The sequence below is a fragment of the Grammomys surdaster genome, unplaced genomic scaffold (assembly GCF_004785775.1).
Source record: "Grammomys surdaster isolate TR1022 unplaced genomic scaffold, NIH_TR_1.0 126298, whole genome shotgun sequence".
Lineage (NCBI taxonomy): Eukaryota > Metazoa > Chordata > Mammalia > Rodentia > Muridae > Grammomys > Grammomys surdaster.
The window spans coordinates 7,907,819-7,935,030 of record NW_021621098.1 but is presented as its reverse complement, the minus strand read 5'-3'; the positions used below and the strand labels follow the sequence as shown (position 1 = coordinate 7,935,030).

Here is a 27,212-nt window from a genome sequence, read left to right as displayed (position 1 = left end):
TAAGGGAGAACAGCCGAGACTCCCGTGGGTTGCTCTGAGGTGGTCCTCTGTGGCTTCTGAAGAGTGGTCATAGGAGCCAGTCAGTGTCCTCTCCCTGCCACACGGGATACTGCAATCTTGTGGGTCTGGAAATCCAGTCACATTTCATGGATTCTGTAGCTGTGCTAACACCTGACAATGAGTTTAAGAGAAACAGTTAAGAAATGTTTACAGAAAAACATCAGGCCCTTGGCAGATGAACTTTGAAATATTTAAGAGAATTACCATCTTTGGCCATGAATGAACTGATTTCTTCCTGAGCTACTCTGGCCTCACTGTTCCTTTCTCTTCTCACCCCATACTTTCTTTTTAATTAAATTGCCCTAGGCTTCTCTTTGTGAGTAACTAGAAGATAAGAAAAGTACTTTACAAGACTATTTTTAGAAGCAGCTTTACATTTATAGAAAATGCAAGCCAGTAGTTCCATTTGTATACATAGGTAATTTCTCCTGTGAGAGTACAGAAAGCACATTTGTTACAATTAATTAGCTACTGCTCATATATTTTTATTAACATTAGCAATCAAGGCTATGGTTTGCTTTGGTTCCTAATGTCCTTTTTGAGCCATGATCCTATCAAGAATATTACACCAGATTTAATTGTACTATCTCCTTAGGTTCTTCTTAGATGTGACATTTTTTGAAAGTTCTTTCCTGGCTTTGATGGCTCTGGCAATTTTAGGAATATTAGTCAAAGATATTATCAGAAACAAGCTTATTGGAGGGGTCTGTCTCTTCTGATGACTCAGAGGCTATGGGTCTGGATGAAGACCTCAGAAGTATAAGGCCACGTCCATCACGTTATTCCAAGAATGCCCCAGCCAGTTCTGAGGCTGAAGGCAGGTTTGGTTAATTCAACTTTTCTTTTAAACCCTTTCAATTACATGCAAGTATTTAGGTCAGTTCTAGGTTTGAGAAACCAACATTACAATAGAAACAGTCAAGGAACAAGCGAGGCAATATACAGAGTCCAGTGATCACCCCGTGATCACTCTCATGACTGCTGGTTCTAAGGGCTCATCAGGATGACAAAGTATCTGAGCCTACTTCCTTGTCCTAGCCCACAGTCAAATCCATGCCTGAGGCCTACTTCTTTGGTTTAGCCTAAGACTTGGATTCCTGACTGAATTTACTTCTCTGTTTTAGCCTAAAAATAGACTCCTGCCTGAACTTACTTCCTTGTCATGGCCCAAAGTCAGATTCTTGTCTAAAGCCCATTTCCTTGTCCTTGGCCAACATCAGATTCCAGCCGAGCAGCCCCAGTGGCTCCCATACTTATGGTTTGTAAAAACTTTCCAGACTGACAAACTCTTGGTCTCAAAATCCTCAGCCTTCTGAGTAGCTGGCATGATAGGTGTACGCCAGCACTCCGAGCTAAAACCTTGACTTTTAAGAATTCATCAGTGAGAATGAGAAAGGTGGATGCTGGAATACTCCATGGGTGACAAGGATGGTATATTAAATGCTCCACAGAATTCAGCCTAAAAGGGGTACCATAAGAACAGGTGATAGAACCGACAGTAACAAGCTAGAAAGAGATTATAGTGTAGTATCCTGTGCTACACTAGAGGTAGGGAAAGCACTAGACATGTCAGAACACTTACTCTGTTTTTGTGACCTATTTGTTTTTTATTTACATGTATGTGTATCTGTCTGTCTGTCTCTTTCTCTCTCTCTTTCTCTCTCTCTTTCTCTCTCTCTTTCTCTCTCTCTTTGTGTGTGTGTGTACTAGTTTAGGTTTTATTGCTGTGAAAAACTATCATGACCCAAGTGTGTGTGTGTGTGTGTGTGTGTGTGTGTGTGTATTAGTTTAGGTTTTATTGCTATGAAAAAATACCATGACCCAGGCAACTCATGAAGAGAAACATTTAACTAGGTCTGGCTTATAGTTTGAGAGGTTTAGCTCATTATCATCATGGCAGGAAGCGTTGCCACATGTTAGGCAGGCATGGTGCTGGAAGAGTTCTACATCTTGATCTTCAAGCAGCAGTAGATGTGAATTCCACCCTGGAGGAAGCTAGAGCATAGGAGACCTCAAAGCCCGCCCCCACAGTGACACACTTCCTCCAACAAGGCACTCCCTATGGGCCAAGCATTTGAACACATGAGTCTATGGGAGCCATACCAGGCTAGTCTTGAATTCAAGGTCTTGCTGCCTTACTATCCAAAGTTTTAGAATTTTAGGCATGTGCCTTTATGGCTAGCAAAAGATGTAGAAGTTGAAGGAGCATCTCAGTGGGAGTTAGAGATCTGGGTTGTGGGATTCTCTTGGTTGGTTTATGGTTATTTGACCTCAGGACATTAGGTTAATCTTCCTGGACCCTTCTCTCATTTACATACTGAAGAGGTTAGAATAGGTAGTGTCCCCAGTCTTCTGAGTCACAAATCTCTTTTAGTAGTGTAGGCACTTTAAACTCCTTGAGCTTTTTGAAATAATTCTGTCATTGCATAGCATATGATAAAAATGTTTTATTTATATGAGTACTCTGTCATATATATAGTCCTGCATGCCAAAATTGGGGATGAAATTTAAAAAAAGGTGGTTGTGAGCCACCATTCTGGGAATTAAACTTGGAATCTCTGGAAGAAAATCAGTGTTTTTCATCACTGAGCCATCTTTCTGGCCCCTTTAAAAAAAAATTAACTAGAAAGTACTTAGTCTAGATTGACCAATATATTAACATATTATTTTATATTTATGCTATACAACAACTATGATTCAGTAGTTTCATTTCTTTAAGTTAGATATATATATAAAAAAGAGTGTATTTGTTGAAAATACAAAAATAAAAGATTTCTCCTGCCACCCCAGCCCCACCCCACCTGGGTTTTTGAGACAAGGTTTCTCTGTTGTAGCCCTGGCTGTCCTGGAATTCATTGAATAGACCAAGCTGGCCTCAAACTCACAGGAATCTGACTGCCTCTTCTTTCTGACTGCTGGTATTAAAGGCATAGGCAACCACTGCTTGGCTATTGAGTTCTTAAGGGAAAACGTTCTGTTCAAATTTTGTCTCTTTAGGCCTGTGAAGCACCTGTTTATAAATTATGAAATACTGAGTGAATGTGGCAGTCCATTACAAACTGATTACATAAATACTTGTCATTTCATGGCTTATCTAGTAAAAAGTCTGTTCTGAATTCTAGTTCTGACTAGTTCCCTGACCAGTCACCAAGCTCTGAGCTCCAGTCTCTGCTGCTGTGATATGGGGGAGCATCCTGTGTTCAGTGAATTGTATTGTCCCAGTTAGAAATGGCTTCATCTTGAAAATAAAGACTTGGCTAGGGAGATGGATCCTTGGGTAAAGTGGCTGCCCTGTACATGTGAGGGCCTGAGTTTAGATCCCAGGCACCCACCAAAAAGACAAGTGAGTATCTATAACTCCCATATTGGTGGGATTTCGGGAATAAGAGGCACACAGATCCCTGAAGCTCCAGATTCAGTGAGAGACTGTCTCACTGAAATAAGATAGAGAGCAATTGAGGTAGACACCTGACATTAACCTCTAGCCTCTGCAGGTACCTGAACACACACATTCATACTTGCGTATAAGTACACCAAACAGAGAGAGAGAGAGAGAGAGAGAGAGATAGAGAGAGAGAGAGAGAGAGAGAGAGAGAGAGAACTTATCATGTATATACAAAAATTATATACACTTTCCTAGGTGGTTTATTATATATTTATAATTGCCTTACTTGTGGGCCAGGAAACTTGAGCTGTCATCCTGATGGAACCAAACAGGAGGAGATAGATTTGTTTTCTAGTTAGGGCCCATTGGCTTTGAGTCCTTAGAAGTGATTCTTATAGATAGCTCTATTCTAATGGATGGATAAGGAGAAATTACCTTCCCTAAGTATTCTTATTTTCTTCTTACTGTTTCTAGGGTTTTGTCAAGCTGGAAAGGATTTGCGTTTAGTATCACTGTGTATGGAACAAATTGACATCCCAGCTGGATTCCTGCTGGTGGGGGCCAAGTCTCCTAATCTTCCTGAACACATCCTGGTTTGTGCTGTAGACAAGCGATTTCTACCAGATGACCATGGGAAAAATGCACTTTTAGGTGAGTGTTTAATGCCTATGAAACTCCTTCTAGAAGGGAGAAGTTGAAATATATGTTTATTAAAACTTATCTTAGAATATTATATGTGTACATGTATGTCACTGAGTTAGATGGAGTTCAAATGGTTTAGTTTCAAACAGGAAAATTTTCCTCTTGTGAACTTAAATATATTTTACTTTTTTATTGTCAAAAATAGACATGCAAAACTGTTTTGAGAACATTAAAAAGGAGCATACAATTTATCAAAATGTAATATTTTAGGTCTGAGTACTTACTTAGCACATGTAACGTTCTCAATTTCATCCTTAGCCATGTAAGGTTTTTTATATTTTATTAAGTAGAGTGAAGTCGACTCTTTATAGTCACTGATCTGAACATGAAGTCAATTCCCAATTACTTATTTGTGAATTATTTACTTTGTAAGGTAGCTGTAAATTTTCAATACTAGCAAATTTTTTTTAAAAAAAATTTCAATACTACCTAATACTTTATAAGTACGATTAGTTTGTATGTAAAATGTCTCTATCAGGAGGGAGATTAGTGAGGGGCATAATAATCAGAGGGAGATATATATACCATCCACAGGCCTTTCTGGTTGAGTACTTGGTTCCCCCTGGGGAGGGCTGTTCTTAAAGGGTTGGAGAACCTTGGGGCTGGAGAGATGGCTCAGTGGCTAAGAATACCAACTGCTCTTCCAGAGGTCCTGAGTTCAACTCCCAGTAACCACATGGTGGCTCACAACCATCTGTAATGGGATCCAATGCCCTCTTCTGGTGTGTCTGAAGACAGCTACAGTGTACTCATATACATAAAATAAATAAACCGTTTTTTGTTTTTTTGAGACAGGGTTTCTCTGTATAGCCCCGGCTGTCCTGAAACTCACTCTGTAGACCAGGCTGGCCTCGACTCAGAAATCCACCTGCCTCTGCCTCCCAAGTACTGGGATTAAAGGCGTGCCACCACTGCAAAATAAATAAATCTTTAAAAAAAAAAAAAGATTGGGGGAACCTTTAGAAAGTAGGGCTTCTACAATATAATGGGCAGCCTCACACCCCTGCTGCTCCAGCCTGGAGCTGCTCCACCCAACCGGGAGCTGCTCCAACCTGTTTCTTCCTTGTCATGATGAGCTGCATCCCTTGAGCCTTAAGCAAGAATAAACCCTTCCTCTCTTACATTGTTTCTGTCCTCAGTCTATCACAGCATCAAGAAAGCTGAGAGTTGCTTCTCATTTTACATTTAATATCCATTCACCTAAAATAACTAGGAAGGGTAGGGAATTTTCTTAAGTAGTGATTGATGGGGGAAGGAGGGCAAACCCATTGTGGGTAGTGCCATCCCTGAGCTGGTGGCCCTAGGTTCTATAAGCAATCAGGCTGAGCAAGCCATGATGTGCAAACCAGTAAGCAGTATATCTCCATGACCACTCCATCAGCTCCTTCCTCTAAGTTCCTGCCTTGTTTGAGTTCTTGCTGGGATAGACCATGATGTGGAATCATAAGCCAAATAAACTTTCCTCTCCAATTCGCTTTGGGTCATAGTGTTTCATTGCAGCAATAGCAACCCTAACTAAGACAGACAAGATCTTACCATGTACCCCTGGATGGCCTGGAAAGCTATATAGACCAGGCTGGCCTCAAATTCATCAAGATCTACCTGCCTTCACCTCCATAGTGCTGAGACTGAAGGCATGTGCCACTACTAGCTTCTTTTTATTTATTTTGTAATACAAAGACAAGTAGATACATGAGCTTTGCTATTCATTTGTTATGTTTATGTACATGTTTTGCTTCTCAGAATGCCTTTTATTTAGATGGAATTATATCTTTAAAGTGCAAATATCAGAAGAGGACAAAGAATTAAACTACTGTATTGATTGTGCGATGACTTTTGTTTTAGTTTGATGCAGCCACTCAAATTATACAAGATCAGAAAGCCTTAAAAATCTTGAATCAGAAACTGTCCCATAACATGCTATAGAGATCCCTTCCCTTCTTCAACAGCTCCCCCCGACACACACTTTTTTTCTTTCTTGACAAGATCTTACTGTGTGGCCCTGTGACTTGGAACTCATTATGTAGACAACAAGAGTTCCACCTGCTTCTGCCCCCCCAAGGGCTACAATTGTGTGAGCAGTTCTTAAGTTATAGTTCAGAGTCATCTATTGGCTAACATATATTGGTCATTTTCACATTTCAAAGATGTCAAAAAATACATACTGGATACAATTACACATGTCTTTAACCCCAACACCAGACAGTAAAGCAGAAGGATCAAGAGTTCAAAGTTTGGGCTAGAGAGATGGCTCAGAGGTTAAGAGCACAGATTGCTCTTCCAAAGGTCCTGAGTTCAATTTCCAGCAACCACATGGTGGCTCACAACCATCTATAATGGGATCAGATGCCCTCTCTTCTGGTGTGTCTGAGACAGCACCAGTGTACTCACATAAAATAAATAAATCTTAAAAAAAAAAAAGAGTTCAAGGTCACGGTGGGCTAATAGAGACCTATATTTGACCCCCAGTATTGAGCAATAAAAATAAAATGCATTCACTACTCTTTAAGTGAAATTAAGCATATAGTTTAATACAGAGATCTAATGATGAAGCTTCTTTGTTGTGGTAAATTAGCAAAGACTGTCCAATCACTTATTTGTTGATTTCTTTTTCAACTGTACTTATTCAAAATGTACTGTATAATAAAAACTAAGCTAAGCTATGACCCGGAGGCACAGAAACTCTAAGGGACAGTCCTTTTAGTCATTTACTTAAGACTCATTGGTGATGTAAAACAATTTTGGAAATGTATTTAGTATTTTATTTTTTTGTTTGTTTGTTTGGTTGGTTTTTGATTTTTTTTTTTTTTGAGACAGAGTTTCTCTGTATAGCCCCGGCTGTCCTGGAACTCACTCTGTAGACCAGGCTGGCCTCGAACGCAGAAATCCACCTGCCTCTGCCTCCCAAGTGCTGGGATTAAAGGCATGTGCCACTACCACCTGGCTATATTTAGCATTTTAAAAGCATTATAGTCTCTTCTATCAGAACAATGAGGTGAAGCTTTGACTGAAAACCCTGAAAAATGTCTCATAATCCATCAAGGGTTCTTTATAAGTAGGGAATTCTCATATACAGAAAGCATTGTCAGATTATGTGTCTGTTGGTTGGATGGATAGACAGAAGGATAGGTAGATGGATGGATGGATGGATGATGGATGGATGATGGATAGATGGATGGATAGATGGATGGATAGATGGATGGATAGATGGACAGATGGAAAGACAGGTGGATGGATGGTTGGATAGATGGGTGAATGGTCAGATGTATGAGTGATTGGATAGATGGGTGAATGGTCAGATAGATGGATGGACAGACAGGTGATTGGATGGATATATGGATGAATGAGTGGATGGGTGGGTGGATGGATGGATGGATGGATGGATGGATGGATGAATGGATGGACAGATGGGTGGATGGATGGATGGATGGATGGATGGATGGATGGATGGGTAATTCTAACAGGTACTTGGGGTACTAGACAGTCAATGACTTTTTTATTTATTGTTATTGGCCTATAGCTTAAAAAAATTGAGAAATGAGCAAATATTCTCTAATATAATCCTTCTCTGAATACATTCTAAGTCATTTATAAGTCTATTTTGGTGTTCATTCTTGATAAAATGACAGCAATAAACTATATAACTTAATGTTATTAATTAAGCAGAGGTTGTAATTATCTCTTATTCATCATTCTCCTCTGGGATTTACCTGGTATTCAGTAAATAATTGTTATAGAAATAACTTGGGTGGCCCATTTATAAATGCTTTGAATTATTGGTATCCTCCAGTGGAGATACCGTAAAATGTTCTTTTTATCCTTGTGGCCTTTTGTTTCTCTCTTTATCCTTGTTAATATATACCAGGTTGGTTTAGGGGTTTGAAAACCATGTCAGTTTGCCCGTGGTCATGTTTTAAGTTATTGTAGACAGATGCATGGTCTTTATACAGGATATAAGACTCCTTGTCTTCCCCCTTTGTCTTGTTCATCTTATGTTCTCTTCACATCAGGTCTGAGTAAAGGAACTCACTGACTTCCTGGTCTTCCCTTCTTTTGTGTGTTAAAAGGGCTAACAGCTGACTTTTCATAAAGCAATGCATGGCTTCTCATCCTCCCAGCCTTCTCCATTTCCTCTTTACACATCTGCTCCAACCATGCCATTGAGAGTCTTACTTAGTTTAATTAGTCCAAGAGATTGTTCAGACATTTGATATAAAAGAATAAGCTCAGGAGAGTAAAGAGAAGGTAAATGAAGAAGAAATGGGAAGTTCACAGAACCTGTGTCTAGCTCTTATAGCATCAGAGGTGACTGAAATAGCTCAGCATCACACAGCTTAGTCTGTGCTGCCCCTCCTGACTGCTCTCCAGCTGCCTGGTCACAGCTTTCAGTGCATCCCCTCCAAAACCAGAATTCATGTGTACTTGAGATGAACCACATATGGATTTTGTTTTTACAAACCTTTACAAATCTAGGGTCCAGTGCTGTCTAGATAAAATTCTAGAAGAGAGGTTCTAAGTATCTCATATTAGGTCAGATACTTATCATACTCTCATAGTCCACAGGTCTGTGGGGCAAGCTGCTGTGGTAAGCTAGGCAGAGAACCAAGAGTGGGACCCACAGTCTCGTTAAAACAAGAGCTTTGTTAGAATAATAAACCGCAAAGATTTAATAATCAGATAGTTTTTAAGTGATAAAAAATAAAACCATGATATTTGAAATTCAATGTTTTATTAGTTTATTCATATATGAAGTGACAGGTTTCATAAAGATGCTTTTATTGATACATATTATATTCTTTGCTATTCACCCAATTATTCTCTCCTCAGCAGGATCTTAATAAAGGAGCTTGCAACATGAAAGCATAAGGAACTTTAGGACTGAAATCCTTTATCTTCATCTTCCTCTTCCTTCCTTCCCTCCCCCAACCCGATCCTTCCTCCCTGTGCCCCTCCCTCCTTCCTTCCTTCCTCTCCCAATTCTGGGGCTCTAGCTCAGGGCCTTACTCAGCTAGACAGGTGTCTGTCACTGAGCTCCACTCTTCAGCCCTCACCTGTCTTTCCTGTCTTTATATACTATCTAAATTCTGTCACCTGCCTGAAATTATTTCTTTGTTCTAGCCTAATGTCAGATTCCTACCTGAAGCCTACTTCCTTGTCCTTAGCCAATGTCATATTCCTGCTAAGCAGCCCATTTCCTTGTTCTTGGCTCATGTCAGATTCTTGCCAACCAGCCACAAAGGTTCTCCACCTCTCCCCCCTTTTTTATTTCATTAAAAAGACTGAACCTGTCTTAGGTCATTCTGACAAGAATGCCTTCCTTACCTATTATGGAATATGCATTATCAACAGCAATGCACTTCTGTGTTAGGTTGGTTAGGCTAAAACAAAGAAATAATCTCAGGCAGGAATCTAAATTTTAGGCTAGAATAAGGAAGTAGACATCAGACATGAAAATGACCTTGGGCTAGGACAGAGAAGTAGGCTCAGATACTTTGGTCATCCTGATAAGCCCTTAGAAACAGTGATCACAGGAGTGTTCACGTAATTGGGTTTAATGCCTTGTTTTTTCTTTATTTGTGTCTATTGTCTTGCTTGTTCCTTGACTATTTGCATCTATTGTATTGCTAGACCCTCAGCCTAGAACTGACCTTAAGCCGGGCAGTGGTGATGCACGCCTTTAATCGCAGCACTTGAGAGGTAGAGGCAGGTGGATTTCTGAGTTCGAGAGTTCGAGGCTAGCCTGGTCTACAGAGTGAGTTCCAGGACAGCCAGGGCTACACAGAGAAACCCTGTCTCGAAAAACCAAACCAAAAAACAAAAACAAAACAACAACAAAAAACGATTAGAACTGACCTTAATATATGCATGTAATTAAAATGGTATAAAACAGGCGAGCTGGGTGCGGGCGGACATCTTGGGATCCAAAAGTGGCCAGGTCGGCCTTGTGGGGACTGCTGACTCCAGGTCTGTTCTCAGAGCAATGGGTCACAGAGACTGAGCTGCCACCATGATAGGAGGCTTATTCATCTATAATCACAAGGGGGAGGTGCTTATCTCCCAGGTCTACAGAGATGACATCGGGAGGAATGCTGTGGATGCCTTTCAGGTCAGTATCATTCATGCACAGCAGCAGCCCTGTCACAAACATCGCTTGCACCAGCTTCTTCCATGTTAAGTGGTCCAATATCTGGCTGGCCGCCATCACTAAGCAGAATGTCAATGCTGCCATGGTCTTCAAATTCCTCTACAAGATGTGTGATGTAATGGCCTCTTACTTTGACAAGATCAGTGAGGAGAACATCAAAACAATTTTGTGCTCATATATGAGCTGCTGGATGAGATTCTGGACTTTAGCTACCCACAGAACTCAGAGACAGGTGCACTGAAAACCTTCGTCACCCAACAGGGCATCAAGAGTCAGCATCAGACAAAAGAAGAACAGTCCCAGATCATCAGCCAGGTGACCGGGCAGATTGGCTGGTTGTGGGAAGGCATCAAGTATCGCCGGAATGAACTCTTCCTAGATGTTCTGGAGAGTGTGAACCTACTTGTGTCCCCACAGGGGCAGGTGCTGAGTGCCCATGTGTCGCGCCGGGTGGTGATGAAGAGTTACCTGAGTGGTATACCTGAGTGCAAGTTTGGAATGAATGACAAGACTGTCATAGAAAAGCAGGGCAAAGGCACAGCAGATGAAACAAGCAAGAGTGGTAAGCAGTTGATCACTATTGATGACTGCACCTTCCACCAGTGTGTGTGACTCAGCAAGTTTGACTCTGAACGGAGCATCAGCTTCATCTCTCCTGATGGAGAGTTTGAACTCATGAGATACTGTACTACCAAGGACATCATCCTTCCTTTCCGGGTGATCCCATTGGTGCGGGAGGTGGAAGCCACCAAACTGGAGATCAAGGTGGTCATCAAGTGCAACTTCAAGCCCTCACCTTCTGGCCCAGAAGATTGAGGTAAGGATCCCAACCCCATTGAACACAAGTGGTGTGCAGGTGATCTGCATGAAGGGGAAGGCCAAGTACAAGGCCAGCGAGAACACCATTGTACGGAAGACCAAGCGCATGGCAGGCATAAAGGAATCACAGATCAGCGCGGAGATTGAGCTCCTGCCCACTAATGATAAGAAGAAATGGGCTCGGCCCCCCATTTCCATGAACTTTGAGGTGCCATTCACACCTTCTGGCCTCAAAGTACACTACTTGAAGGTATTTGAACCAAAGCTGAACTACAGCAACCATGATGTCATCAAATGAGTGCGATACATTGGCCGCAGTGGCATTTATGAAACTTGTTGCTAGCTTCCTAGTTCCAGGTGGCCCACCTCCCCACCCACCCTTTTCACAGGTCCAAGTACCCCAGTGACCATTCACTAGTCACCAGTGTCGTTTCTCCCTCCTGCTCTGATGCCTTCCCTTTCTAATAGCCCCTGAGTATAGATCTGAACCAGCCACATCACAGTGAAACTGGTCAGGTAGTCCCTGGCTTCCTTGGAGGGTGGTTTTTGAGGCTTCCGTCTGTCTGTCTTGGATCAGTGCCAGGCCCTGAGTTTTGTGACCAAAGCCAGGTGGTCCCCTCTTCTCTCTTCCCTTGTGGCCACACCTCTGCAATGGGAAGGTTGACTACCCCTCACCTCAGAACTCCCCCTAAAGGCCAGTAATGGATCCCCAGTCTCTAGTCCCTACTCTGCTTTGGGATAGTATGAGCTTCCTTCTGTACACATGTGACTTTGTCCAGTTATAAATGCAATAAACTGTAGAGTGGAAAAAATAAAATAAATAAAATTGTATAAAAGCATAAAGGAGGAGGGGGATGGGATGGGGGTTCTAGGGAGGGGAAAGGGGGAAAGAGGATCACATCTGTATTGTAAATAAATAAAATATCCAATAAAAAAATTAAAAAGAAAATTCTGTCACCTGATACTTCCCAATCTGTTTTCTTAGACATTGTCCTGTTATAGTGGTGTTGAACTTAGTCCCAGTCTTTTACTGTTATAGAAATGACTCTGTGCTTGTTATAACTTGACCGTGAATTTCATATTAGATAGCAGCATTGGAGCAACTTTAAATTTCCTGAATTTTTTTGAACATAGAGTACTAGCTTACAAGCATTTACAATTTTATCTGAAGAATTTAAAATCAAAGAGGAAAGTTGGTGGTGGAGGAAGACTCCACTGAAAACCTACCCCTGCTTTTTTTCCCTTCTGAAGTATTTCCTAAACGTTGGGATATTGTTGGTTCAATAGATTGTGAATATTTTTATACTTTTCACATCTAGAAGTAGTGTATCAACTTACAAGGCCACTTGTAACATTGGCTTTCCCCATTTCAGGGTTTTCTGGAAATTGTATCGGTTGTGGAGAAAGGGGATTTCGATATTTCACAGAATTTTCTAACCACATTAACTTGAAGCTCACCACCCAGCCAAAGAAGCAGAAGCACTTAAAGTACTACCTCGTCAGAACCTCCCAGGGTGTGTTATCAAAGGGACCTCTAATCTGCTGGAAAGGTAACCAAATTCCAGGAGGGGGAGGGGAGGGAGATTCTGTGGCGGTGACAAGTGACCCTTACAGGGTTCAGAGTACAGGTGTGGACTATATAAATAACTCAAGTTCAAAAGGCTGCTCAAAAAATACAAAGCCCTTTAAGAGATGTTTGACTTGCCTGTTGTTATAATTAAGTGAAACATCTGAGTATAGGAGAGTCAGGAAAGTGCAGGTCTCCAGATCTGACTCCAGAGAAGGCATACAGCTCTGGGACGAGAAACGGCACTTCTGGATGTCTTACACTTAGAACCTGAGTGTAAAATGTTCTCTTTGCTTGATTTCAGTTTGTTAGTGGTTCTTGCCAATCTACCGTTTTCTATTTTTATTTTACCAAAACATATCAAATAGCAATCGAGTCTTTTAGAGGCCTTGGGAAGTATATGCTGGAGTTAACAGTTTTGTTTCTTTGGAATTAGCAACAATTTAGCTAGCTAATGTGTAGAAAGTCAGATCTTCATGTGCTTGGTAGACATTACCACAGTTTTAGCTACTATCCTAATGTGATTTCTTTGATGCTAAGAATTTTTTCTCCATAAAATAATTGTCTTTATCATTCTTGCTGACACAAGAGTTTTACCTGACTCTGAAATAGCAGAATAAATTTGAATTACAATAGCACATTTGTCTCTGAATCCTCCACCATAATTATTCTTGCCTGCATTTGAGGTGGCACTCACTATATACTGCCACAGGGAATGGTGTTGCATGTCCCAAGCCATTGTCATCAGAGCTTAAATCTTGCAAGCACTGAATCTTAAGAATATCATTAAGATATGATAGATATCATAAAATAAAGATGCTCTTTATCCTGGCAAAGTCTAAAGAATTTTCCTCTAGAATGTCTTCTTGAATACCATAAGTCGTATTTAAAGAATAAAACCAAGACAAGCATTGTCTCTCTACCTTTCAACTTTTTCCTTTAGCTTTTATTTTGTTTTCATAAATACACTTGATTTCTTGGTGCTCAAGGAGTTCATGTTTCTAGTAAAGAATAGTATTTTTATATTACTTGATTGATGATTGATGTGTGTGTGTGTGCGTGCACACGTGCACGCACACACGCCTACCACAGCACATGTGGAAGCTAGAGGACAACCTGTGGGAATCTGTTGTCTCCCTTCAGTGTGTAGGTTCCAGGGGCTGAGCTTGGTGATAAGCACTTTTGCCCTCTGAGCTACCTCACTTGGCCAATTTTTAAAATGGTCTCATATTTATAGCAGATTTTATTTTGGAACTGAAATTGTACACCTATTTATATAAAACCACATGATATTAATATGCATCTATGCACATAATATGCATAAGATGAAGTTAAACTTTATGCCAAAATATAATCACTGTTGTCAGAAAGCCATAGCGTGGGCTGCTTCAGAGAACTGCTTTCAGTCCTTGCGTGTGCCTCATTACCATGGAAACTTTCTTTAGAACCTTTGTGACTCTGTTCAACCATTTACATTTCTATTTCACACACTACTTTCTGAGACTAGTAATCATACAATTTGAAGACTGAGAGACTGTCACAGTGTTCACTAAGTCAGTACACAGTACAATTAGAGTCATATCAGAACCTCAGTAATATCCCTTAATGCAAAACTTGCTATTGCATTATTAATAGTCATTTTGAACACCATTTACCTATTCCCGTTAAGAACTAATAATAATAATTTCCTTCTAATTTGTCTCTTCTATCTATACAGTTTTTATTTTTCTTATGTTTGAATTAAGATTGAGTAGAAACATCTGAAAGTAGCCTAGATGGATTCAAAGTTACTATTATACATTTAAATAAATTATGAACAAGAAGTTACCTGGTATCTAAAAAGCTTAATTTTTTTTATAAATTATTGATATTTTACCCTCTATCTTACCCATAAAACTAACAAAACTGTGTTGGTTATTTGCATTTTTCATGTGGAAACTAATCTGTGGGCCATAAAATTGTGATTGTTCTTTGCCTTAAGCATAACATCTGGCTTAGGAAGACTGTTCACTAGTCTGATCAGGCTGTTGGAGACAGTAAGTAATTAGGAAAGTTGCTACCATTCAAGAAGCAAAAACTTGTTTCAGTGATCTTTTGGATTGTGTCCCCATTGCCTGCTCAAATAAAAACTAGCTTCTTCATATCATGTGCTTTTATCCCTTCTAGAATGTAGAAGCCGACAATCCTCTGCTCTTTGCCATTCCACGAAGGCTGTTTCTTCAGTGTCATCAACTGTGGCTCCAGAAAATAATGGAACAGCTAATGGATACAAAGCAGGCTTCACTCCGACAGGTATGAAATCATTTTATATTATTGTAAGGACATATATATATATATATATTTAATGAAGCATCTTTAAACTTGCTTAGCTGGCTTGAGTGAAATGCTTTCAAATAAAATACTCTTTGAGTATTATTAGAATGCAATTTGACTTATTATTAGAATTAGAAGCCAGCATTGAGATGGTACATCTTTGGAGGACCAGGACTTAAGTCTCAGTAGTCTTGCCAGTAATGACAGAGAATGGAGAAAGAAATGACAAGTGGAAGAAAATTGTAGAGAGTATGTAGAAATCAGACACCACAGCTACTAGGGACACACTCATGAAGAGTAGAATTCTAGGGTAGAGCTATGTTTAACCCCTAAGATGACTCTAATCCATCCCCTCAGAGTTCAGGGAACCCCATGGAAGATGAGATGCAAATAGCCAAAGAGACAGAGGGGATCAAGGACACAAAGGAAACAAGGTTTCTAAAAGAAAAAACAAAACAACAACAACAACAAAAAACCCAGAAACCATGAGATAGCTGGAGAAAATCGCACACTAGCTGGTATAAAACAGGTCCCTGAATGGACTGGGTACAATAGTGGATGAATCCAGGATCTAGTTTTTAATGCTGCAAGACAAAAGCTCAGTTACAAATAACTAGATAAAAATTCTTAGTGCTTGAAGCCTCTAGTATATTATCAAATCTGGACAGTAGGCTGATTCGATGGTGAAGTGACTACAAGGACAGATTTCTAAAAGATCGTCTATTATATGGCGCTAGCCAGGACCTGAGGTCAGGATAAGACTTCAAGCAGAACAAAATGGCCCATGCTGAAAGTTGATGAGCTATGGATTATTTGAGAAAATTACTCAGGAGTAGCATAGCTGGATCTCAGGCAACATGAGAAGTACAATAAAGGAGTATATGAATTATGTCGTAGTTCCCTTGTCTGTACTCTTACCCATCTGGTGTGTAACTTCATATGTGCTAGCCATTGTCTGTTTCACCACAGGTTAAAAATAAAACCAAAACCAAAAAAACTAGGGAGTCTTCATTAGCAGTGTACCATGGTACTTTCAAATGTCATGTGAGCCTCTCATGATCTGGTAAACTGTTTACAAGGTGGAAGTATTAGAGTATGTCGGCAGAAATACAAGTATAGCGAGGCCAATTTCAGTGGGACATGTCTTACTGTGTGCCCATAGTCAGCAAAATCTGATTGAACCTGAGTAACAATGTTCCTGATTCTGAGCAACTTTTAAACTCTCAAGATATTTAGATAGAGTATATTCCTAAGACAGAAGACTATTTCTTTTTTAAATCATGCTGTTTGAGAAAGAAAAATGTTGGCATTTGGCTCTTAGCATTGAAAGACCACCCTTCATTACATCAGAAACTTGCCTGCATGGCTAGCCTAGAATATTATTTCAGTGATTTGATGAGTTTTATGGTATGTTATCTTCCCTTAGATCTTGGAGATAATAAATGAAAAATTAAAACTATAGTGTTAAAAATGAACATGTACTTCATTCCAATCAATGCATATCAAGTGTTCATTGTGTTCTAAGAACCTTATCAGATGTTGTGAGGCTGGGTTCCAGTATTTGAGTAACAACCCCCATGATTTAAAACCACTCGTAGAAGGGAATAAAAAACAATAAACCATGCTGACTTTCCTACAAGGTAGGCTAGATATAAAAATAACAAGTTTTCCTTTGAAAATATTAAAAACCATAAGCATTAATATAATATTAATTAATCATACCAGGAAATATGTTTTGAAAGCAATTTTTTGTTGTTCTGAAAGAAGAAATCAGTCTTCTGCAAAAATTTGGACTTTAGCCAAGGATCCCACAGTGCCCTGAGGAGACATAAGCAAGGAAGAGAGAGAAGGTCACTGACTGACTCACAGTAAACACAAGTGGCCAAATGTTATTTCAGTATTCCTGGGTGGAGGGAAAGAGATAACTTGACCCTGAAATTCACTGTTAGCAGATTCAGGTGCAACTCAGATAATTTACTAGAAGAAAACACTCGGGCTGGAGAGATGGCTCGATTGCTCTTCTAGAGGTCCTGAGTTCAATTCCCAGCAACCACATGGTGGCTTACAAGCATCTATAATGGGATCTGAAGCCCTCTTCTGGTGTATCTGAAGACAGGGATGGTGGTACTCATATACATTAAAAAAAATAAACAAATAAATCTTTAAAAAAAAAGAAAAAAAGAAAACACTCTTCTACAAAGTGTCCTATGGAAGACTTTCATAGTGACCTATTTATGTGTATAGATACACCAACCACTGTTCCTTCTAATACAGACTGAATGTAACAGACTGTAAAAATTGTATGTTAGCATTATGGTATCATGATAAACATTAGGTATAACTTGGTTTTTTGACACATTAAGATTCACCTATCTGCAGATAATTGAACTGGTGGTAGTCAAGGTTTCTTAGCCTGAAACGTAAATATACATTGTGCAGTATTGGAGGCAAGGATTAACTTATTACCCACATGGCTCTGTCTAGGGTCCCATCCACCAAGCTTTGGCTGTTCCAACTTGCACTACTCACCCCTGCATATTTTTATATAACATTTTGTGTCATTGGTTATTTATTCTAGTTACCAATCCCAGTGGATTATTTTATTATCAAAGGTGGCTGTGTCTTCAGTTACCTAAATTATATACATCTGTCTCCCACACATACACACTGTATTTAATTGGGACAAGAATTCAAGAACAGTAAAGCAAGTACTAAATCCTTAATCATGCCTGGCATACAATGCCACCGTATAAACACCAGCAGGTTTGTGCAACTCTGCCCTATGGCCTTGGTGTTTGCAAACCATATGGCTTCTCTCATGGATTGGGTCCACTTGTTGCTTTTAGTTTTCCTTAGCAGATATTCTTTATGTTTGGCTCTCTAATATCCTCAAGTCTCTGTTGCAGCCATGGATTTTTACCCTCATAGTTTTATATAACATTATCTCAGAGACTCAGAAACTAAAAGTTCTAGCTAATCTTGCAGAGGATCCATATTCAGTTCCTAGCACCAAGAGGTAGGAGGCTAACAACCAACCATTACTCAGGTTTCAGGGCATCTAATGTCCTTTTGCAGATCCTATATGTGCATAGTGCACATACAGACAATCTGGCACATACAAGGAAAACTTTTAAATATTTAAAATATCTAACATAGTTAGTCAGTGCCCGACACTGCCAATGACTTTTTTTTTTTTTTTTGGTTTTTCAAGACAGGGTTTCTCTGTGTAGGCCTGGCTGTCCTGGAACTCACTCTGTAGACCAGGCTGGCCTCGAACTCAGAAATCTGCCTGCCTCTGCCTCCCAAGTGCTGGGATTAAAGGCGTGTGCGACCACCGCCCGGCTGCCAGTGACTTTTTAATAGAGTAGAAAGTATAGGCATGCTATTATCTAGCTGTTCCCCTAAAGAAACTCTGGTAAGAGTCATGTATATGACTCTTCTTCACAAGAGATTTGCACAATTGATTAAGCTGGAAGCAATTCAAGTGTTCACTAGCAACATAATGGGAAGAAATTCATATAACGAAATACTAAGAATGAGTAAACAACTTCCTGTATACAGCACTATAACTGAGGCTCATAGATAAGATGAATAAACAAGAAAGTCATTCATAAAAGATCCTATCACTATTGTTTCATTAGGAAAAAATAAAACCAGACCTAAGTCATTCAGGGTTGCATGCAAGGCACAGTGAGCACACCTAAGCAGAGGAGAAAGAGGTGGGCTAGGGAAGGGGAGAGAGGAAGCTACTGGTTGCTCTCAGTGTTTTGGTTTTGGTTTTGGTTTTGGTTTTTCCCACATTGGCTTGGTTAATGTTAATCAGCTTTTCACTGATAACTGCTGTAACAAATACCTAAGATTATCAACTCAGACAGAGCAAAGGTTTCTTTTGGCTTGAGGTTTCAGAACTTACCGTCTATGGCCAGTTGATTGTTGCTTGGGGCCTATGATGCGACAGAGCATCCTAGTGGGGAATACATGCTGGAGCATAGCTGCTCACTGTACAGTGAGGCTGTTGCTGTCGTCTCTCATAATAATGCTGTAGTCTGGAGCCTCTGAGTGGATGATGCTCTCTAAAATGTAAAACTAGGGAAGGAGCTAGGGAGGTGGCTCGAGTGGTAAAAATGATTACTGAGCATGTATAAAGAACTGACATTGGATCCCCAGACCCCATGTGGAAAGCCAGATGCAGTAACACATACATCTGTGATGCATATGCCCATATGGGAAGATGAGCCGTAGAGACGAGAACCAGCTAGCCTGGCATTCAGACCGTGAATGATGAATCTCAAAAGCTGCCTCAAAATCAAATGGAGGACAAAGACTGATGCCCAAGGTTGTCCTGTGACTTCCATGTGTTCACTATGTATGTGAGCCCTCCTCTTATACACACACTCATTATACATACACATGCATGCAAACAATAACAAAATGTAAGGTTGCTGCAGCAACCCTGACCAGACCTAGATGTGCCTTGTTTCCTCCTGGTACTTCTTTTTCTGGGGGCTCTGGGATTCTAGACAGAGTTTCTCTGGGTAGCCCAGGATATCCTGGAACTTGCTTTCTAGAGCAGACTGGCATTGAACTTGGAGATCTACCTGCCTGTGCCCCTCAAATCTGACTCCTTCCTGAACTTCATGACCTCCTTTGCTTTGTCTCCTGTTTAGGGCTGCTGTTTGAGTGTCCAAATGTTTCGTACTGTGCTGCATCCATCCTCTTGTGGCCCCTTACTCACACACTCATCACTTTGCCTGCAAACCCCACCCTTGGATGCCTCTGTCCTCCTGAAAACTGTCTGGAAAGCGGTCTGCAGGAGAAGGCATCATTTAGCTGACCTCAATAGTAGCCATGCTCTTCTAAATCTACTTTAGATTTGTTCCCTCTGTGACAAATATCTGTCCTTGCCCAGGGACCTTTCTTCAAACATCACTATACTTGGCTAGCATATCTGCCTACCTCTAACCAGATAGGGAGACCTTGTGGCCTCTTTCCCTTTTTTTGCTATAAACTCCTTAGGGATAAGATTTGTATCTTTGTACTTTTTTTTTTTAACATTATAGCACAGAGCCAAACATAGTATCTGACATTTTTAAAAAGTTCAGTAGTTCATTCTGAAACTTACTTATTTTTATTTTTTTTTTTATTTTTTTATTTTTTTATTTTTTTTGGTTTTTCGAGACAGGGTTTCTCTGTGTAGCCCTGGCTGTCCTGGAACTCACTCTGTAGACCAGGCTGGCCTCGAACTCAGAAATCCGCCTGCCTCTACTTATTTTTATTATATTCTTTCAAAAGACAATCTAGGTCAGTGGTTCTTAACCTGTGAGTTTCGACCCTTTTGCAGGGGTCACATATCAGATATCATGCATATTAGATATTTGCATTAAGATATATAACAATAGAAAAATTACAGTTATGAAGTAGGAATGAAAATAATTTTATGGATGGGATCACCACAACAGGAGGAACTATATTAAAGGGTCACAGCATTTGAAAGGTTGAGAACCATTGGTCTAGATGAACAGAGACAAGTATACACTAATGAAAAAGTCCAAGATTTTTTATGAAAAAGAGATTTTGGTACATGTGTTTCTGTTTTTAATTTTACCACATATTTTCATAGTATAAGTATTCCAAACTTCTCAAAACTAAGCTAACTATAGAGAGATTCTGCATTTTATTGATTTTTTTTCTCAGCACTCATTACATATGTAGGAATAAAGGATAGTGAACAACCTTGAGTGCCATCCAGTCTTTGACAGTTTCTCACTGGCCTGGTATTCCCTAGGCAAGCTACTCTGGCTGACTAGCAAGTTCCCGGGGTCTGTCCAGCTTCGAACCCCATCACACTCAGGTTGTTTTCCTTTTTTTCTTTAAAACAAAACAAAGAAACGTGTGCTCTAGAAATGGAACCCATGCTTGCAAAGCAAACATTTTACTGATTGAGCTCCCCCTATCCCCTTACCAATACTATTAAGAGAAAAGGAAGAGAAGCCACAGCCTGGATAAATAAAAAAATATTTGCAAAGCGTATTTTAAAATCCATCTAGGGACACTTTAATCCCAACACTCGGCAGGGACAGGCAGATCTCTGTGAGTTGAAGGCCAGCCTGGTCTACAAAGTGAGTTCCAGGACAGCCAGGACTACATAGGGAACCCTTGTTTCGGAGAAGAAAAAAAAAATCCCATATAGGATAAATAAGTCTGTTTCAAAATTCAATAATAACAATGTGAACAGTTATGTATAGTGACATATGCTTATAATTCCAGCTACTCAGGAACCAAAGACAGGAGAATCACAAATTTAAGGCCAGCTTGTGCAACTCAGAAAGACTGTCTCAATGCAGAAGAGTGGAGGAAGAGAAGGAAAGGGAAGAAGACAGGAGACATGTTTCTCTTTCATACCTAGTTTCTACATGCCTGTCTACGAGCAGATAGTCACTGTAATTAGTTTCTTTGTGCCTGGTATGGCTTGAACGTGATGAACTGAAACTATGAACCAAAATTAAAAAGGTAAATGTTAGATAAATGTCAGATAAATGTTCACACTGATAAAAAAGAAGAAAGACATCGTTCTAGATGTTCTTTATGCCTATTTAATCAAGGGCAAGTACCAATTCTCCTTGATGCACCTACTCACTCCAGAGGCAGCAGCTTGTTCACTGCCTGCATGTCTCACTAACATATTGCTACATCTGAGAGGTCTTTCCATCCTCACTTATTTTTCAGTGCAATGAATTGCCATGGTTCTCAGATGTACCATAATTACCTGATCCAGCACTGGAGGGTGTTTCTATTGCTTCCAAGTAATTCAGCAATGAGAAATGTCAACATATATCCTAGGTTTTTGTTTGTTTGTTTTGATTGGTTGGTTGGTTGGTTGATTTCTTTGAGACAAAGTCTCTCTGTATAGCCCTGGTTATCCTGGAACTCCCTTTGTAAACCAGACTGACCTCAAACTCAGAGATCCACCTGCCTCTGCCACATGAGTGCTGGGATTAAAGGCATGCGCCACCGCTACCAGGCTCACAGACCACTTATTTGTGTATCAGTGTCCATAAAGTGCTGAGCTAATATGTTCTCATCTTTAATCTCTATAGATCCAGTCTCCAGGGAGGTTGAACCAGTGTAACATGGCAGTTCAGTTTTGCACAGATGCTAACAATTTATTATGGAAACCTTTGGATTTTTTTCATTCCAACAGGGAACAGTGACGTCTGACTGTGGTTTTCACTTGTATCTCTTATTATTGACATTGAATCTCTTAAGCTATTTAACTTTTCTATGAACTCTGTATTTTTTTTCTTTTTTCTCTGTTAAATTGTTGACATGATTTGAGTCCCAATAGAATTAGGACCTAAGATAAGAACTTCAGTATTGGATTTTATTTGGGAAGTGATCTCAAGAAGCAAGAGTAAGCAAGTGTAAGCAAGTGTTTTCTATGTGATTATTATAGCCCAAAAAGGACTGCATCTATCAGATTCACTACTGAAAGCCTTCCTGAATTACCTTCTAAAGACAGGAGGCTCGGCATTTAGCTTCACGGCTTCTAGCCATGGAGGCAGTTCACTAGTTGCAAGCTGCCTTAATGGTCTTGAAGAAGGCCCAGAGACAAAAGGCTGGAAAAGCCAGATGTGAACTTGTAGGAGGCTTTCTTCAAGAGAGTGGATTCAGAGGGCACTGTCCACTGGAACTCCTATTTACATTAAATGTGGACCAGTGAGATGCAGGGCAACCAGCAGTAGCTTTTTTTTCTCTTTCTGGTTTTTGTTGACTGTGTATAGTGAATGATCTGTGCTGTCACTCGTGGTTCCTCTATTTTACTTACATCATGGTTTTCTTTTTAAAGATTTGTTTATATTATGGAAGTACTTGCAGCATTTTGAATAATGATTTTATTGACATTGACATGTAATTCTTACATCATGCAATTTAACCATTAAAAGTTTGCAAGTTGGTGATGTAGTGAGGTTATTAGTACATGATCTCACATAAAGCTCATCCTCGTTTAGAACTCTTAGTCTTCCTGCCCCAGTGCACCTCCATGTTCAATATAGTCTGTCTTCAGCCTGAAGAAACCTGGCGGTCCTTGCCTAACCCTCTCCTCATCTGAGAGCAGTGCTAAATCTACCTTCTGTTTCTGCTGATTCTGTACTCTGGACATTTCATTGACGTTTACCAACCAGTTTCTTCCATTTGACTCATTTATAGCATATGCTGGTGATCTATCTCCTTTCACTGATGAGTAATATTCTACTCTCTAAACAAACTGAAATTTGTTTATCCACTTATCAGTTAGTGGGTATTTCTGTTAGCACTTGGAGACTTATTGGAATATCTGAGGCTCACTGAAGGACTTTATGGGCAGCATGTTCAATTCTCAGTCAACAACCAATCAACCAATAAAACGAAGATAATTCTGAGAACATTTGTAGGCAGTTCCTTTGTACAGATATTTGTTTTCACTTCTAATTTCATGCCTGGGAGAGTTGGACAAACTATTTGTCGACAAGGATGCCCTGCTTTGTACTTTGACAAGCAATGACCGAAGGTTCCAGTATCAAGTCTCTCTCTTCTCTCATACAAACATACACACACGGGGGGGGGGGGAGAGGGAGAAGGAGAGAGAGAGAGATAGAGAGAATTGCGACTCATTTATCTTTTGTTTTCTGATGAAACCCATCTCATTTATCTGTTTCTTTTATTGCTTATGCTCTTGACTTATACCTAAGAAATGCTTACATAATGCCAAGATTATGAGCATCATTTCTGCATGCTACGTAGCCTGCTGGAACTCTATATATTATCCAGGCTTGCCTCAGATGCACAGACATGCTATTACATTTAAATCCATTTTAACTTAATTTTTGTGTGTGGTATGACAGTTGAAGACCATTGTATAGGGCTATGCAGTGATCCACAAATTAAGGGCTAAAAAAAATGTTTTCTTGTCCAGTGAATTTTCCTAACTCTCTTGTCACCATTCACCTGATCATAAGATTCGGTGAATTAGGGTTAGTGTGTAGACTATAAAAGTTATTTTCCTTATCTGTGTGTATCATGTGCCAATGTAGTATAATGTATAATGTTGATAGCTTTGTGTGGGACTCTGACCTGGGAAAAATACATGTCTAGCATTGATATTCCTTTTTTAGATTATTTTGTTTGTCCTGTGTCCCTTGTGTATCCCTGTGAATATCAGGATTGACTTGCCAATTCCTGGAAGAAGGCCGTTGGCGTGCTGGTGCAGACTGCAGTGAATCTGCAGAACACTTGGGCAGTCGTGCTGTCTTACTGTTACTAAGTCTCCTGACTCATGACCACGTACATGCTATCTTCTCGTTTACTTAGTTTTCTTTAATATTTTACAATATAACTTTTTACTTCTTCTGAGCAACTTATTTGTGGTTATAATTCTAATCCTTTTATAAACATAATTTAATACTGAATGAGCACATTAAATATAATCAATAGACTTAGCTATTACATGCTTTATAACAATGTACTGTACCTTATGTGCATGTCAACAAGTTCAGCTTTTTGCATGGGTCTGAACTCAGGCCTTTGTGTTTATCATTGACCGTTTTATCTACTAAGCCTTTTCACTTACTTTCACACCCTTTTAAAATGTCATATTTTCATTGATTCTTAGAGAATTTAGCATATGCATGCAATGCATTTTAATCATATTTACCCTCAACTCCACCTCTCCCCTCCCCTTGGGTACACTCCCTACTCCGCTGGTTCCTCCAGCTTCATGTCCTTCTTTTTTGCTTAATCACTCGCTGAGTCTTATTTGCTCTGCTCATGTATTCATGGGTTTGAAGCCATCCCCTGTAGTATGGAGGACCATAGTTCCTCAGCTAGAGGTAGGAGCTCATGAGCGCTTCCTCATCCGTGCTGGAAGGTCTGTGTGGCTGGAGCTGCTATGAGGTCATCTCTAGAAGACACTACTTACCCCAGCCCTCCCAACCTCTCTTTCCTGTAATCTTTCCATCTCTGCTTCCATGGTATTCCCTGAGCCTTGGGGAGAGGTGTGGGAAATGGCTGTCTCATTTATGACTGACACATTTATGACTCCATAGACACTCATTTTCTGTACTTTGTTTGTTTGTTTTTCAAAACAGGGTTTCTCTGTGTAGTCCTGGCTGTCCTGGAACTCTGTAGACCAGGCTGGCCTCGAACTCAGAAATCCGCCTGTCTCTTCCTCCCAAGTGCTGGGATTAAAGGCGTGCGCCACCACCTCCCAGCCTCATTTTCTGTACTTTAAGAAGTTGTAAGTTTCTGTGTAAACTACTGTACACTTGCAACAAAGAAGGTTCTCCTCCGATGTTGCCTGAGAGCTGCGCTGAGTGGAGAGGCCATTCTGATTCTATATCTATTGACCAAAACAATATTACTAGATTCACATGTAGGGCTGATAAGCTCCCCAGCCATGGATCTCTGTCAGGTTTATAGCACCAGGCATTGGTTCTTCCTAAGGAGCAGGCCTAAATCCACTTAGAAAGCCATTGGTTATCCCCATGATGTTCATGTTCTCGTTGTGCTACTCAGCAGCTGCATAAGATTCTTCATGAGTTCTCTCCCATAGCAGCCTGCATAGCATCTCCTGATACTCTGAAAGCCAGGGAAACCCACTCCTGTTTTTTTTTGTTTTTTGAGTTCCCATCTTTCCCAGGCTGACCTTGAACTTGTGTCTCATCCTCCCACATGCTTGGATTGCAGGCAGAGCAGCACTGCATTTGTAAATTCAGTGCTGGAGAATGAGACAGGGGATCTCTGAGGCTCACTAACTAGCCAGTTTTGTCAGATCAATGAGCACCAGGTTCAATAAAACCCTGTCTCAAAAACCAAAGTAGCGATCAATTGAAGAAGATGCTGACATGACCTCTGTCTTCCACATACACGCACACGTACACATATACTTCTATACATATGTATTCATACACATATGTATACAAGTACAATCACATACACACAAGAAACTTATTTGCACAGTGATAGATATATTTCATTAAAACGTGTTTTTGAAGGAACTGTGGACATAGTTTGGATATGGAGTGTAGATACCCCAATGACAGGTTGTCTGAGTTTGATTAACTACAATGACTTAAAGTACGAAAGTATTACATGAATCAAGGGAACTAATATATTTGAAGTACTTAGAATAGCATCTAACATATATTAAATTCTAGTGCATATGTTTTAAATAAAAATTAACTAAACTTGAATGCATAGAGTCTGCCTAAAGTATCTGAATAGTTCCAGGAGAAAATTAACCCTCCCTTCTTTTTTTTTCAGCTCACCCATGCCAAGTTAACTTTTTTCTGCATATATAAATGCTTACTAATTTAAACAACCTCTCTCATTTTAAGATTCGCCGGCTCTCAGTCCATCTAATTCTGCAATCAATTTAAGTGGAGCTCAGGACCTGACCAGGAATAAGAATGTTGTGAAACCACTGCCTTTATCTTTGCAGGTTGTAGGAAAGCCTTTTGTTGCAGGTGATGTTTTCCTTCCTTCCTTTCATTTTTTTCATAAATACTAAAAGACTTGTGTGAAATTTCATTGACAAATATTTGAAAACAGATGCTCACACTCCTTGTAGCTGCTGGTTGAAGCCGGCCATGGCTGCCTGAGATAATGCAGTGCTAGACAAAGCTCTGCTCTTGCTAGGTTCTGACCAGAAGAGTCAAATGAGATAGAGACGATAATAGAGTTTGATTCTGCTCCACAAACATTTCTTATGCTCCTGCTGTGACTAGCGATTGAGGTTATAAAAACAAAGTGTCTCATAATCCAGTACAGCTGATAGGCCTACAGGACCTGTTAGTGTGCTGTAGTCAGCACTTCAGGAATAATTGCAGGTGGATCCTTAGAGGAGATTGGTCTTAAAGATGAGGAGGGAGTACTGTCTAAAGGAATGGGGGAAAGACAGTTAAGATTCCAATGGCAGCAGAAACACATGACGAAAAAAAATGGGGAGCTAGTATAGAAGTACATACCTCTATTCCTAGCACTTAGGAGGCTGAGAGGAGGTTAGCCTGAGCTACATACAAAGATCTGCTTTAAAAAAAAAAATAGGAGAGAGAGAGAGCTCCTGCAAGAAGGAAAGAAGGAAAATCACAACACATGTGAAAGAACTTTCTTAAATATTGAACTTAAAATATAAGATATACAACCCAAAGTATCAGGCAATGAGTGGTTGGTTGATGAGAAAAGAG

At 40.0% G+C, this 27,212-nt stretch overlaps 1 protein-coding gene and 1 pseudogene across 1 annotated transcript in view; both read left to right on the top strand.

Moving 5' to 3' along the window:
- Greb1l (GREB1 like retinoic acid receptor coactivator) overlaps positions 1-27,212 on the top strand; it is a 247,506-nt gene that overhangs the window by 149,344 nt on the left and 70,950 nt on the right. The window contains exons 5-7 of the mRNA XM_028759515.1: positions 3,920-4,096; positions 12,485-12,661; positions 14,845-14,970. Coding sequence (XP_028615348.1) covers positions 3,920-4,096; positions 12,485-12,661; positions 14,845-14,970 — 480 coding nt within the window. The remainder of the gene's footprint in view (positions 1-3,919; positions 4,097-12,484; positions 12,662-14,844; positions 14,971-27,212) is intronic.
- Positions 10,107-11,454, top strand: LOC114614049 (annotated as a pseudogene).